Source organism: Salvia splendens, chromosome 13, assembly GCF_004379255.2.
Source record: "Salvia splendens isolate huo1 chromosome 13, SspV2, whole genome shotgun sequence".
In the NCBI taxonomy this organism is placed as follows: domain Eukaryota; kingdom Viridiplantae; phylum Streptophyta; class Magnoliopsida; order Lamiales; family Lamiaceae; genus Salvia; species Salvia splendens.
The window spans coordinates 29,093,182-29,108,883 of NC_056044.1; the positions used below are offsets into that span (position 1 = coordinate 29,093,182).

The 15,702-nt window shown below is 35.8% G+C and overlaps 3 protein-coding genes across 3 annotated transcripts; 2 read left to right on the forward strand and 1 right to left on the reverse strand.

Annotated features, from left to right (window-relative positions):
- The first annotated feature begins 3,118 nt into the window (after positions 1–3,118).
- On the forward strand, positions 3,119–4,814 carry LOC121761472 (loganic acid O-methyltransferase-like). The gene is made up of 3 exons (XM_042157119.1): positions 3,119–3,215; positions 3,640–4,251; positions 4,384–4,814. Exons 1-3 carry the CDS (start codon positions 3,147–3,149, stop codon positions 4,720–4,722), a joined length of 1,020 nt encoding a protein of 339 aa, XP_042013053.1. The 5' UTR covers positions 3,119–3,146; the 3' UTR covers positions 4,723–4,814.
- A 4,360-nt stretch (positions 4,815–9,174) lies between these two features.
- Positions 9,175–10,646, forward strand: LOC121761277 (loganic acid O-methyltransferase-like). Its single transcript, XM_042156920.1, has 2 exons — positions 9,175–9,376; positions 9,468–10,646. The coding sequence occupies exons 1-2, from the start codon at positions 9,308–9,310 to the stop codon at positions 10,422–10,424; spliced, it is 1,026 nt and encodes a 341-aa protein (XP_042012854.1). The 5' UTR covers positions 9,175–9,307; the 3' UTR covers positions 10,425–10,646.
- A 186-nt stretch (positions 10,647–10,832) lies between these two features.
- Positions 10,833–12,030, reverse strand: LOC121761191. Its single transcript, XM_042156799.1, has 4 exons — positions 11,732–12,030; positions 11,559–11,641; positions 11,194–11,249; positions 10,833–11,098 (listed from the first exon to the last, which is right to left on the reverse strand). The coding sequence occupies exons 1-4, from the start codon at positions 11,901–11,903 to the stop codon at positions 11,020–11,022; spliced, it is 390 nt and encodes a 129-aa protein (XP_042012733.1). The 5' UTR covers positions 11,904–12,030; the 3' UTR covers positions 10,833–11,019.
- Positions 12,031–15,702: the final 3,672 nt, after the last annotated feature.

The following is a 15,702-nucleotide window of genomic DNA, read 5'->3' on the forward strand; positions in this document are numbered from 1 at the left end:
AAAGGCAAAAACACTTATTTTAATTAATTGACGTCGTTTTTAACATATGTAGATAACATTGTTTTGATTCACTAAAAATTTATCCACATTTGATAAAACATCTGCATCAATTTCGCCCAAAATTATTGCGAAAAATTGCAGTTTCGTGATTTCATTTTTTTTCAAAGTAATTTGTCGTGACCAAATTTCATATCGTTAGAAGGCTGTTAAAAATATAATTTGAGTTCAAATAAATGGTGGTTTAATCCAATCCCCGGGCTATGACTAATTCATTTTTATTGCATCTTTTCATTCGTAAGATATCCTCTCCAGATTCAAATGTTTTATCCCTTGATCATGCGTAAATTCAAAATGTCCAATTTATTACTTCCTGATCTATCATTAAATGTCTCATTTTTTTTTTCCGATTATCCATTAAATATCCCACTTCATTTTTACTATTTTGATAACTTTGCTCCACATTCCACTCACATTTTTTATAAATAAAATATAAAAATAGGACTCTCATTCTTTTATAAAGTTAAATAATTTTATAAAACAAGCGCTAAAAAAATTGGGAGATTTGTTGACGGCCTCCCCATACCAGCCTTACTATATCCGCCGCCGTACAAAAGTCAACTTCTAGACTACTACATTCAGCTGAATCCAATTGTATAAAACATTAAACAAATGTCACAGCTTCCACTCTTTATGGTCTACCTATATTATACTGCAACTACTTAAGCTTCGTAGGTCAATATAATGAGGTGTCGGTAGTTAATGAAAACAGATTGTTTGTTCCCTCTAGTTCTGGAAGAAGTCAATAACTCAATAATACTGAATAAAATATAGTCCAATATAAAAAGGGGAAAAATAAGAAAGTTGAGAATGAGGTGTCGGTAGTTAGAGCATCCACTATGCAGTCCCCTACCGTCCCTTAAACTACTATTTGAGGGTTTCACTGTACTCTATTCCCCCATCCCTTAATTAAGAGACGGAACCTGCAACGCACCGTCCTTTAAATTACTATTCATTAAATTTCATTTTTTATTTTTTTCCAACCCAATTCAATTAAAACAAAAACACTTTATTAAAATTAAAACAACATTAAAATTCAAAAAATAGAAAATGAACATAATTAAAATCCTAAAAAATAAAATTACATAATTTAATTTTTTCCGCCAAAGTTTTCCCAAATGTGCTCAATTAGATCCTCTTGGAGTTGGGCGTGGGCGCTAGAGTCGCGTGTCCTTGCCCGAATAGACAACCGTTCTTGTATTGACGGATGTGCTCCACTTCGCGGCGGACTACTTGCGGTTGAGCTTCCGGGGGATTCGGGGTCGAACCAATTTCCCGCCTCGAGTCCTTCGTTTTGGACAGTCATGTTATGCAAGATTATGCACGTATACATGATGTCGACCATGCTCTCCATGAACCACGAACGAGCCGGGGCTTTGATGATGTTGAAGCGCGCTTGGAGAACCCCGAACGCCCTCTCCACATCCTTGCCAGCAGCCTCCTGCTTCTGCGCAAAAAGAGCATGCTTTGGGTTCGCAGGCCTGTTGCACGTCTTCACGAAGGTCGGCCACTTCGGGTAGATGCCGTCGGCGAGATAGTACCCCATTTTATACAGCCGGTTGTTGGCGACGAAGTTGATGACCAGCGCTTTACCATCCAAAACTATGGTAAAGAGGTCGGACTGGTGGATCACATTTATGTCGTTGTTCGAGCTAGGGACCCCGAAGTACGCGTGCCAGATCCAAAGCCGGTAGTCGGCAACGGCCTCGAGTACAACGGTTGGGTGGGTGCCTTTGTGGCCGCTCGTGTAGGACCCCCTCCAAGCCACCGGACAATTCTTCCATTGCTAGTGCATGCAATCGACACTGCCAATCATCCCGGGGAATCCGTGCACTTATTCGTGCAGGTCGAGGAGGAACTGACAATCGGTCGTGCTTGCCCTCCGGAGAAATTCGTCGGTAAAGGCTGCCTGGACGCCTTTGCATATTTGAGCAAGCACATGCGCCCAGTGATGTCTCCGATGTGGAGGTATTCGTCGAACATGTCGGCCGTTTGTCCAGTCGCAAGCTGACGGATTGCTGCAGTACATTTCTGCAGCGTCGTGTGGCTGGGACGCCTGACCGCGTCGAACTCTTCTCGGAAGAACTCTTCCCGGGCCGCCAAAGTATTCGCGATGTGGAGAAATAGCGGTTTACTCATGCGGAAACGGCGACGAAAGTAGGTTTCTCCCCAAATCGGGTTATCGCAGAAGTAGTCGCGTACTAACCTTGCGGCGGCTTCCTCCCGGTTGCGATGGATGTATGTCCGGGAGCGTCGTGGAGGCGGCGCGGCTTCCTCCGCCTCTCGGCGTAGATCTTCTTCAAGTGATTGTTCCATTAGTTGACGCATTTGCTCAAAAGGATCTATTTGTTTGAGTTGATTTAAGATGAAATTGGAGTGGTTATAGAGAGGATTTGAGAGGAATAGATGTGTGTTTGTGTGTGAAATGAGTATGAAATAGGATTATTTATAGAGTAAATAAATCAAAAAAAAAATTTAACGATAACAGTACCGTTTGAAAAAAATTTTTTTATTAAAATTCGAATTAAAAAAAAAACGAATTATTGCGTCATCCGTGACGACGCCCACTCGCGGGCCAGCGAGTGGGCGTCACGCATGCATCGGGGGCGCGACATGTCGCCCGGGCGCGTGTCGGGACGGCGCGTCCCTTGTCTCGCGGCTACAGGCTACGGGATGGGCTGGGGACGGGCTCGGTACGAGACGAACGTTGTAACGCGTCCCGGGACGGAACGCGAGCCGCGCGCGGGACGTGCAGTGGATGCTCTTAATGAAGACCGATTGTTTGTTCCCTCTAGTTCTGGAAGAAGTCAATAATACTGAATGAAATATAGTCCAATATAAAAAGGGGAAAAATAAGAAAGTTGAGAATGAGGTGTCGGTAGTTAACGAAGACCGGTTGTTTGTTCCCTCTAGTTCTGGAAGAAGTCAATAACTCAATAATACTGAATGAAATATAGTCCAATATAAAAAGGGGAAAAATAAGAAAGTTGAGCCACCCAAATAAGTATATATACATGACCCCCATAATCTCAAAATAGCATAATTTTACATTTCGAAAAGAATCTCAAAGTAGGGAGAGAAGCAACACAATGAGTGAATCTTTCCCAATGAAGAGTGGTGATGATTCTCACAGTTACTCCAAAAACTCCCTCTATCAGGTACTAACAATATCCATAATCCATCCCAGATTTAATACATACTAAATGGTCGATTTTGTCATGTTGTTTGAGGTGTTCACCCAAAAATATCACACCATTTAAGTAATTACCATTTAATACACATCGTATCATTTTTCGAATAAAAAAATGTCTGCCAAAAATTTCAGGCAATCAGAATATCGATGCGACAGTCGAAATTACACGTCGATTAACCAAAATTTACATATCGATTACTCAATCAACGTGTAATTTCGCCGTTCACGTCACCACATATTTTTTGCATGATATTTTAAGTGAAACGATGGGTACTAAATAAAAATGACCCAAATGGTAAGACATTTTCTAATAAACACCTCGTGACAAAATCGACCATTTACATTTTCTAATATATTTCACTTTTACTAATGAATATGACATGGGACAGAAACTAGCATCAGACACAGTGAAAGAAATGATCGAAGAATCAGTGATCAAGTATCTAGACACAGACAAAGTGACGTCATCAATGGGGAGCACCACAATCGCCTTAGCCGATTTCGGTTGCTCCATCGGTCCAAACACATTCCTCGCAGTTCAAAATCTAATCCAACCTCTCCAAACCAAAAACCTAGAATTCCAAGTATTCTTCAACGATCACTTTAGCAACGACTTCAACACCCTCCTAACATCCCTCCCACCGGAGCGGCCCTACCACGCAGCCGCCGTGGGAGGCTCCTTCTACGGCCGCCTCTTCCCCCGCAACTCCCTCACCATCGCCTACTCCTCCCAGTCCCTCCACTGGCTCTCCAAACCCCCTCAGGGGGTCAACAACGAGGCCGGTATCCACGGCTCTGGCGCCCCAGAGCCCGTGGCCACAGCCTACTCGGCCCAGTTTGAGGCCGATTTAGGATGCTTCTTGGACGCCAGAGCGGAGGAGATTGTGAGTGGCGGACTTATGTTCCTTGTCATGCCGGCAACTCCTGACGGCCTGACGCAGACCGAGCTCAGCGCCCTCTTCGATTTCTACGGCTACAGTCTCATGGACTTAGCTGACAAGGTGCTCTGCTCTTTAAAATTAAAAACTTTCTATTTTAGGAAACATATCCTCTTTAAAAATAGAATTTTCTATTTTAGGAAACTTGTTCTCTTTAAAAATATAAACAATTTCCATTTTGTTTTATATGTGCAGGGGGTTGTGGAGAAGAGCAGGATAGAGGAGTTCAACTTGCCGATCCATATTCCAAGGCTGGGGGAAATGAGGGAGGTGATAGAGAAGAATGGGTGTTTTAGGATTGAGAGAATGGAGCTGACGAACCCTAAGTCGAAGGTGGCGGGGCCGCTTGATGCGGCGAATGTGGTGACTCACATGAGATCGGCCATGGAGGGAGTTTTCGCGGCTCATTTTGGAGCTTCCGTGGCCGATCAGATGTTCGACAACGTTGTGCCCATGACTCCGCGGATCGCAGACTGCTTCAAGGCTCTCCATCATATTTCTAATCAGCTATTTGTGGTGCTTACCCGAAAATGAATAATAGTAGTAACATTTTTGTATTTTACTTTGTCATCTTCTTATGATTTCTTCATGAATAATACTTTGGGTTGATATACATTTTAAAATTTAATACCTCATGCACAATTTAATCTATATAAAAGAATGTGAGTTAAAATGTTGATATTGAAGCATAGTTCCACTTTATTAATTTTAACATAAATTTAATAATTTACTTTATTTATTAAAATATTTTAAAAAATAAATGAGAGTGTTGATCCAATAATAGAACTATTCCTTTTATTCACAATGAATGGTCAGATTTTTCATTTTGAGTATCTATGAAAATTAGTCACTTTTTTTATTCAAATAATAATCATTTAAATCATGAAGTTTGATTGAATTTTGCTTAATTTGTAAAGCTTGAAGTATTAAATTACGTAGTTTTATTTATTATCATGAATTGTTCCATCCGTATAAAAACACGTTTTTTAGTAATGCTCCAACCATTCAGCATCACAAAATTCTGACCAGTTCCATAATTCCATAGCATATAATACTTTTTTTCTTTTACACTCTTAAAACATCCACTATCAAAATAATCGATAGTGAATGAATTGGAGTAGTAGATACGATACGTGAAGCTCTTGTTTATACAGTAATGTGGTATTATACTTTGATTTATTCGACTATTCTGGATTAGGAATACCTTAATTACTTCTTAATTTGACCACTTTCGATGAAACGCAACACTTATGAAAGCATTACAAAGACTCCATAGTATTTCAACTTTATCTTTGAATTTTAAATTGATTATACATAACTGAATGTTCGCTGGCGAGATTTGGATAACGTCAAACTCCATATTAAAAACTTATGTAGGTACTCATTTTCTTAGTTAAAAAAGTTTATCTACTTACAAGAAACTAAACCCTTTTTTTTGCAATAATAACAAATCTCAAATTCTCAATAGCTAATTTAATACTGCTAATATTTAAAATTTTATAATTAAAATAAATAAAAACAAACTAAAAAAATACCTCTGAATTTTTTAAATTTGTGTTGAGCCCATGGGCCACAGTCAAATGTGACTCTGGGTTATAATTTTTACAAAAATTGATTGCCTAATTAGTGTTATACTATAATTGATACTACTATATTTGTAATAAGCTAGGAATCAGGTCGGCACATGCCATTTCTAAAAAAAAATAATGATGTAGACTTCAAATCTTCTATAAATAGTAAGTATTTGATTAAACAGCCAAATCTGACTATATATGAATTTGAAAGTCATAAATAGTAAGTATTTGATTAAGCAGCCAAATCTGACTTTTGCGTTCCTTCAAAATTATTAGTACTTCCTTAATTGGCGCTACTATATATGGAAACAATATTTGAAATAAAATAGTGAGTAATTGGAATTTATTGTGATGACAATGTGGTGATATCATTTCCTAATTTGGATATCGCTCAACTACAGGCCCTATATAAATGAAACAATGACACACCATTACAATATTATTACTTAGAGGCGAGCAATATAATATTAGTATACAAAAAGAAAGGTTGAATTAAGTAGAATGGCTAAATTATCTCTAGTTCTCTTCCTTCTCTTATCAGGTATATAGATATATTTTTATTTCAGAATTTTGAACATAGTATTTTTTATTGGAAAAATTTTAAAATTTGTTTTTGCAGCTGTGTTTGGTGCAGTTTTAGAAGTGAATGGGCAAAAAAAATGCACAACTATAATTGACAACAGAGGTTGTAGCCTTCCAGATTGTGTAGGCAATTGCAAGGCTGAATTCAATGGGGAGGGATATTGTGCTTCTGATGGAGTTGGTGGCATATTAGTTTGTAATTGCAAATATGATTGTGCATCTTTCTAAAATGTAATTGGTTTATCCAATCTTTGCACACATTGTGCGACTTAGATTTGAGTGAGACTTTGAAATTTTATGAGTATTTTATCTATGTGATGTGATTTTAATGTGTAATTCTAGTCACACTAAGATGTTTTGATTCTCGCATCGACTAGTGTGGGGGTGAGCAAAATGGCCGAGTATCCGATCCGAACCTAACACAAATTTTGGTTTTTCGGCTATGTTTGGATATATAAAACTGAAAAAAAAAATCAAATTTCCTTTTAATATTATTCTTATATTGTGCAATATACTATAACTAAAAACGAACTACCAACGGGTTGCAGCGCAGTTGACAGCACGGAGTTGTGGTGACCTTGAGGTCGCGGGTTCGGTACACCTTTGGTTAAATAAAAACAAACTCTATTTGTATTGCTTTATAAATTAATAAATTTAATAATATTTAGATTTTATATTTGTAATTGTTTTGGATATTTTAATTAGTTGATAAGACTATATTTTTGTGATAATTATAGAAAAATAATTTTTGATTTTATGTTTTTTTTTTCAGTTTATTTTTGTAGTGTGCAATTTTGTTTTTTCGGCTCGACTTTTGTAGTTTGGATTTTGGTTTGTATTTTTTTGGATATATCTATGCAATTTCAATTTTTCGGTGCGGATCGATTTTTATAATTTAAATTTAATTCGGTTCGGTTCGGTTCGATTCAATTTTTATTTTCACAAACTTTCGATTTTACTGTTCGGTTTGAAAACAAATAAAGAACCGAAAACTAAATACTCAACCCTAGGACTTGTTATCTTCCACAATCATCTTTCATCCTCTTAACAAAATAATATTAGTAAAATATAACGAAATACAATTATACAAGAACATATTATTTCACATCGGCTCACAAGAATATCATTTAGAGTTGGATATAAGAAGCTCATGAAATGTATCATTGATGTATATTTTCACTCTCTCAAGTTTAGTGTTCAGCCAAAGTTTTATACAGTAGTATTGAAGTTCTGTACGTTGAATTACGTAGCATTTATTTTCAATAATTGTCAAGAATGTTGTTGCTCTGATTTTGTATGATAAAATCGAATTTATTCAAAATTTTCAGCCATAGCTGTTGGCACTTATTGTTAACTTGTGTCGAGATATCATACATCCCAATTTGCAATTTGATTAGCAATTTCGAAATGAATATCAATAGATATTATTGTATATAGTTATATAGTATATAATTTGAAATTCTGAATGCATTAGTTCCAACCTCCAAGTTGTAGTAATTTTGATGTTTATGCTTTGTGACTTTGAATTTAATTCACAGGTTGTTGCAGTTAGTATTAAAATTTAAAAGTATATCTGGACTAGAAAGTGACCTTAAACTCAAACAAATTAAAGAAATAAGAAAACAATATGATCTTCAACCATTTATGTTCAAAAAATGAAATTTCATGAATGTTCAGGCTCTTGAAATTAAAATGCTAGGTTATTTCTAGAGGAGTATCATTTTTACTTGTTGTTTATGACAAATGACAGATAAAACAAATGCACAAGTCACATTCTTAAAACTGGGGTAGGTTGAGTATCTCTCAATTAAAAAGTATATGGAAGTGTTGGAATTTCTTTTTCTTAATATTTGTCATGGCATATTTTTAAAATAATAATGTTGCAGCGATAGCATCATGGTACATGTCTTATTTTCAAAATAACTACACTATGTTGTCCCTCCTCCGTCCCTCCTAGATAATAGAGACATTTCTTTTACCACGAAGATTAAAAAAAACACATAATGTATTAAAGTACAGAGAATAATGTATGATATTAGAGACAAGTGCAGAAATGGGGGAAACATTTCCAATGAATGGTGGTGATTGTGAATACAGTTATAACAAAAACTCCCAAGTACCAGGTACCTTATATATCATGATATAAATTTGCACTAAATTAGTAATATCGAATCTCTGGTCTCATTACAATTCCAGCGCAGAAACTAGTGTCGGAAGCAGTGAAGGAAATGATAGAAGAAGCAGTTTTGGGATAGCAAACTGTGCCTCTAATTGAGCATAATTTAACTACATTTATTTGCAGAATCCACAAGTCAGAAAAACAACAGACGCAAATATAATTATATCTTCATATTATCAGGTAAGCTTTTAAAATGGAGATATATATGTTGTAAGAATAGACTATATGGTGATTGTTGGCTACTCTTCAAGCTTTTGACGCAAAGGGAGTTCCAAGAAGGCGAGGCATCACTAGAAAAAATCGTAAAGATCACTTGCGAAACTCGGGATATATACACGGAGAGAGTGACCAAGAGGTCGTGGGGTGTTCGGTAACACATGGTCATGAACAAGGCCCCATTTTGTTGCAAGGCCTTCCCGTCCATGGAAATTATATTAGTAGATATGCTGCTGATTGAAGCTCTACTATATGAGTTACTAGACAAACTAAAATAAAAAATTCAATAAAACAATGCATATTTTTAAAATAATAATGCTGCAGTGATTGGTGTACTTTATATTGTCATGGCATACGTCTTAAGTATTTTCTAAATAATTATGCTGCAGCCTTGAGATCTGTTCAATTATCTATTATGGGAAGATGATAAAATGAACTTGACCATTCAAAGTTGGAAGATATGTTAAGCAGACAAGTCTGACTTTTGGTTCCTTCACACAATAACTACTTCTTTACTATATCATAATCTTACATTTTAGATCTTGTCAAAGTAGAGAAAAGTGCAGAAATGGGGGAAACTTTTCCAATGAAAGGTGGTGATTCTGAATACAGCTACACCAAAAACTCCAATTACCAGGTAAATAGTTATATCACCACAGATTTTCACATCATTTTGTACTTAATTACTAACTTAGAATTCCTCTGATCTCATTACAATTCCGGCGCAGAAACTAGCGTCGGATGCAGTGAAGGACGAGATAAAAGAGGCAGTGATCGGGAGCCTAGACGCAGAGCCAAGGTCGACCAAAGTGGCAATAGCAGATTTAGGGTGTTCGGTTGGGCCAAACACATTCTTCACAGTTCAAAATCTGATAGAAGCAGTGCAGAAGAAATGGCCATCCGAAACACTACTAGAATTCCAAGTATTCTTCAATGACCACCTCGGAAACGATTTCAACACCCTCTTCTCCTCCCTCCCACCGGAGAGGCAGTACCACGCTGCTGCAGTGCCGGGGTCGTTCCACGGCCGCCTCTTCCCTCGCAGCTCCATCACCGTGGCGCATTCTTCATACGCTCTCCAGTGGCTCTCCAAGCAGCCTCAAGGGGTGCATAACGAGGGCAGAATCCACTACTCCGGAGCAGGCACAGATGTGGTCAAGGCCTACTCAGATCAATACGAAAAGGATTTGTCATGTTTCATGAGCGCGAGAGCTGAGGAGATTGTGAAAGGAGGAGTATTGGTTCTGGTCGTACCGGGAACCCCTGACGGAATCTCCCAATCCGACCACCCTGTTGGTGTTATGTTCAATTATCTTGGATATAGCCTAATGGAGTTAGCTAATGAAGGAGTTGTGGATAAAGATAAAATAGACAAGTTCAACTTGCCAATCTATGCTCCTGTGATGGGGGAGATGAAGAGGGTGATAGAAAACAATGGGTGTTTTAGCATTGAGAAAATGGAGCTGACAGATCCAAGGTCCAAGGTTGATGGACCCATTGATGTAGCTAAACTGATAATGCACATGAGAGCTGGAATGGAGGGGGTCTTCTCAGCTCATTTTGGAGATTCTGTTGTTGACAAAATGTTCGCCAAGATTTCAGACAAAGCTCAAGAAATGTCACACTTTATCGAATCTGGGTATAGTAAGTCTACTCAACTGCTTGTTGTGCTCAAACGCAAATAGGGTATTCTCTGTTCTTATTGAATCAACTTTTGGTTCATCACTTCATCTTCTTAACTATTAATAAGGATTCAGCTGTTGTATTATCCATTCCCAGTTGGTTTGAGATGTTGTTATTTTGTGGCTTCAATATTCTGATTAGGTGAAGCTAGTTCATTTACCTAATGTGTGTTGAGTTCATTTACAAATTGGGGGAATAAGAAACTCATAATTCTATTCGGTGCAGTTTTCCTCATCTACTAGAAAAATGTATTGCAGTATCTGATGTCTATTCTACAGTTTCCTACTTCCATAGCAGAGTAAGATGGAACCTATTCGACACAAGCAAAACAAACTGTACGGTCTAAATAAGCATAATTTAACAATTCATTAGAGAGAGAGAGATGGAAGCTATATGACACGAGCAAGACAAAACTGAACGTCTAAATTAGCATAGCTTTAACAAATAGTAGCATATTTATTTGCAGAATCCACGAGACGGACAAACTACAGAACTAAAACAACAGGCGCAAATATATGAAAAACTAGCATAGAGACATTTGTAGCCTCGTATCTACTGGCATTTAAGAAAACCAAAATGGATGGAGAAAGATATGTACTAGTGATCCTTGTTCCTCTTCTCGACTCCCTCAAAGTGTTCAATCTGTTTATTATAACAGCAAATTCGGAAGATGCACCTGCTCCAAAAATTCAAAGGCAAGATGTAAATGTAACAATAATACTATGCAAGACTCAAGCGGACAAACTCAGAGCCATGAAGTTGGGAGTTTACCAGTAAAGGAGGCAGGCCGCAACGCACAGCACTCCATTCCTCTGAGACTTGTACATCTGTAATCAGTCATTGACAAACACACAGTAACACGCTTGAGTTTTTGGCCACATCCATATTTAAATTAATTCCTGATTCAACAGAGGACTATAGTCTATAGACATCACCATACATGAACATCAATAAGCGTATTCAAAATGTAATTTCCAGAATGAGCATAGATTCATTCGAAGACGGAAAGTGAGAGATATTATCTAATAACAACGGCTTAATCTCACATAAATAAATTACTAATTCCGTAATTTCCTGATAAAAACACTGATTATCCAGCGCACAATCAAAAAAATTCAGCGACGAAAACAATATACCGATTTCTCATAGCGATTCCTCTCCTCGGCGGTGCAGACCTCTCCCGTGCACATCAACCGATGCTCATTCTTCCAGTATATATCTAACAAAAATTGCAATGAAAATAAACACTCAATTGAATTCGATCACGAAAATCGACAATCAATCGGGGTGAAGGGGAAGAGTAGCATACCGAGAAGCTGGAATCCGGCAAATGGTACGATAAACAGTGCTGGCTTGAGAATTAGCGAGACGGCCGCCACAATCCGAGATCGTATGGCTTTGGGCGAGGGCAAAGTTAGGACAACGGCCAGCGCGGCTTCCGCTGCCACCAGGTACGCCATAATCATCCACTGCAATGCCATTCTTCTCTGGTATTCAATCCGTCGTGTTGTATTAGCCAAACTTCTCGACGATCTTCGATGCTTTTTCTGTGCGTTGAGTCGGTTAAGTATGGAAGTGAGATGTAAATATTAATTTGACCACTCGAGTTGGTCTTATTTATCTTTTTCGACCTATTAAAATACAAATGGGAAAAGTGAAATGAATAATTGGATAAGCTTCACAAAGTTTGTGATTTTATCAGCCAAAATATAATATAAAAAGTAAAAAGCTTGGGATTTCGTGTAAATTAGACCTTTTGATTCGTGTTATTTCAGGTTATAAATTTTAAGACGTTAAATTGAAGCTAAATTCATTTAAATTGCGCTATCAAATATTGTTTTGGGCCGAAAATTGCTAGGAACAACATTGGGGCATACCAAATTCAACTTTGGGCTTCAAGGTGAGGGGAGGCTTTGATTGGACAGTTCATAGATGAAATTTTAAAAATACTAGTACAAATTTAAAAATTCATTGTCTAGTTTCTAGTGAAAATTCTTTAGATTTGAAATTTGTTTGAGGTCCAAAAATGTAAGAGAGGATCTCTTGCTTTACATATTTTTTAGAATCTCAATACATCTTTATTTTATTTTATGAAATGAATATTACAAAATCCAAACTATATGGAGTATTATGCATTTTGCTATATTCTTTTGTATACGTAAATGTTATTTCTACAAACGGAGGGACTGTCATAATATTTTTTGGCTCGATAATATTTTAAGCTCTTTGGCAGATCCGGGGTCAGCCACCAGCCCTCCGACACCCTAAATCCAGCATTGAGCTAAGCTGAACAAGATATTTTTATTTGACGATTGTGACACCTTGTATCTTCTTGTACTAGCTTGAAGTCTTAACCTAGTGATGATTATGTAATTAGGAGAGATTAAATATTTCTATGAGAAACAGTGCATGCGAAATTATCAAGTGTCATGTACCAAGACAGCTAGCACGTCACACACAAGAAAAAAGAGGAATCTGCCTACTCTCCTATATTAATTACTAAGTTATTTAGGGGATAAGATTCTGCACAAATTTTAAGAAGACTTCAAATTTTCAAGACGGACAATATTAATCTGTCATATAGTTAAAATTTGTTACATATTTTAGTGTAACAATTTTACTTTCTTTTTTATGTGTTACAAAATATTGTAGATGCATATGTGGGGGTGTAGCAAATTGTGGCATTTCTCATTGCGTCACTAAAAATGTGTTACTGTTAGACATTTTGTTGCAGTGTAAAGAATTATCTTAATTATCAAAAGAATAAATGGAGAATTATTAAATTATATCACAAATTATTTGGTTAGTTTTCCCGAAAAAATGTCAACAAACATTCAATAATACCAATAAACATGTTTATGATATTGTACTGAAAAATGTCTTCGCCATTAATATAATCATGCAATGTCAGCGTCATTATTAATATTGTTGTCGTCGTTTTCTCACCAGTAATATTCTGTTTACAGGCTTAATTATTCACACATAATTATGCCCTAAAATCTCATTAAGGTTGTTATATGATAAAAGTAAAATTATCATTATTATTATTATTACTGTTAAAAATACTCAAGAATTTTAAAACTCGATTGAGCACCTCCGATGTGATTGATATGTTGGGTTCGAGTCTACTCAAACGCTGCCTTTGAATTTTCAATTTATTTACCAACAAAAAAAAGCTACTACTCTTCATTTTAAATCCCAGCTAAATTATAAAATAACTAAAATTGGACAAAATTCATACGTGTGCTACTTAAGAAAAGTACACCATATGGAACATAGAATTAGTCATTAAAAGTGAAATAGAGTGAATAATCACACACGTTACATCACCTTTTATAAAGTGCAATAATCAAAGATAGCATTTATAATACTATAGCCTACATCTTTATCGTAAAGTTCATATATTTTGCATATTTCTCTAAGCAATCTATTTTCCAAGTTAGATAGATAGCCTTTTACTTCCTAATACCTATGAATCAAATTCCGCCGGTGGAATAAATTCAAGTTAGATAAATAGATATATTCTGCGTAGAATTGGGTACCCAATTCCTTCTTTGAACGCTACGCATATATATATATATATATATATATATATATATATATATATATATAGGTATTTGATCAAAACAAGTATTGGCTTAAACCAAGAAATGCAGACGGTTTTCTGTCCATTGGATTAGCCAATCTAATCTTAAGATTACATTAATTAACGGCTAGATTTATTAGGTAGATTTTAATATTTTAATTACTTATGATCTTAAAAGGTTAATTATGCAAATTGCATTATGTCTTTAGTTATAGTATTTCCTATAATTTTGCTCCGTCATCTAATGTTCCTTTTATATGATCATGACCTATATTTTCATCTATTATGACATATTAGAATAAATTAAATTTTTGTGGTATAAAACATAATCCTTGTGTTATGACTTGAATGTAATTATATTTTGACCCTATTTTACCATTTTTTTTATTATGGCACATAACATTAATTAGTATGACCCAAAGATATGTCTATATTTTTGGGTAATTTTTTTTGTCGTGCTTGAAATGTAAAGGCTTTTTTAGTATGGTTATGCCATATAATCCCTGTGTTATGACTTGAATGTAATTATATTTTGACCCTATTTTACCATATTTTTTATTATGACACATAACATTAATTAGTATGACCCAAAGATATGTCTATATTTTTGGGTAATTTTTTTTTGTCGTGTTTGAATTGTAAAGGCGTTTTTAGTATGGTTATGCCATATAATCCCTGTGTTATGACTTGAATGTAATTATATTTTGACCCTATTTTACCATATTTTTTATTATGACACATAACATAAATTAGTATGACCCAAAGATATGTCTATATTTTTGGTTAATTTTTTTGTCGTGCTTGAATTGTAAAGGCGTTTTTAGTATGGTTATGCCATGAGTAAAAACGGAACGTCAGTTTATATTTTTGAGTAATGATCCCATGATTTACGCGAAGAAAAAATGGAACGTCAGTTTATATTTTTTTAGTTCTCATATTACCCTTTTATGCCTCAATTCGTTATTATTATGACCTAACAAAATGGTTGACAAGACTAAATCGTGGCCGTTCATAATCAGATCCTCCGTTCCAGATTTGGTCTGTATTTTTGTACTTAAGGGGGTATTTTGATAGATTAAGACCCTATATATATATATATATATATATATATATATATATATATATATATATATCTCCACTTTCGGTTCAAATACCAACAATCTTCGTGGGTGTCAGTTCGATTTTCATGACTAATTATCATATGATAATTCATTTAAGATTAAAATTTGAGATTATGAGAAAATGGTCAAATTTTGGTCCGCCCCACACTTTTCAAATTAATCTGAAAGGTAAATCATGAAAGATGAAAATTTTGCAATTATTTCCATCCTTCATTTTTCCGAAGATCACGCAATGATGTGATAACCTGTTTGAAACAACATGTTTTAAAGTGGCTATCACATCAACACACAATATGACAGGAAATGGAAGGATGAGATAATTGAGAAAATTACATCTTTTGTGATTTATCGCTCAGGTTTTGAAAAATGTGGGACTGACCAGACTCTAATCATCTCTCAGTTATTTATTTTGCATTTACCCTAAATTGTATATCAAACTTAGGAGTAGATGCTATGAGAATAGAGATACTAATTTCAAACACGATGCTATTACACTCCCTCCATCCCCAAAGATTATGAACATTTGATTCGGCACAGGTTTTAATACATAATTGAAAAAGTAAGAGAGATAGA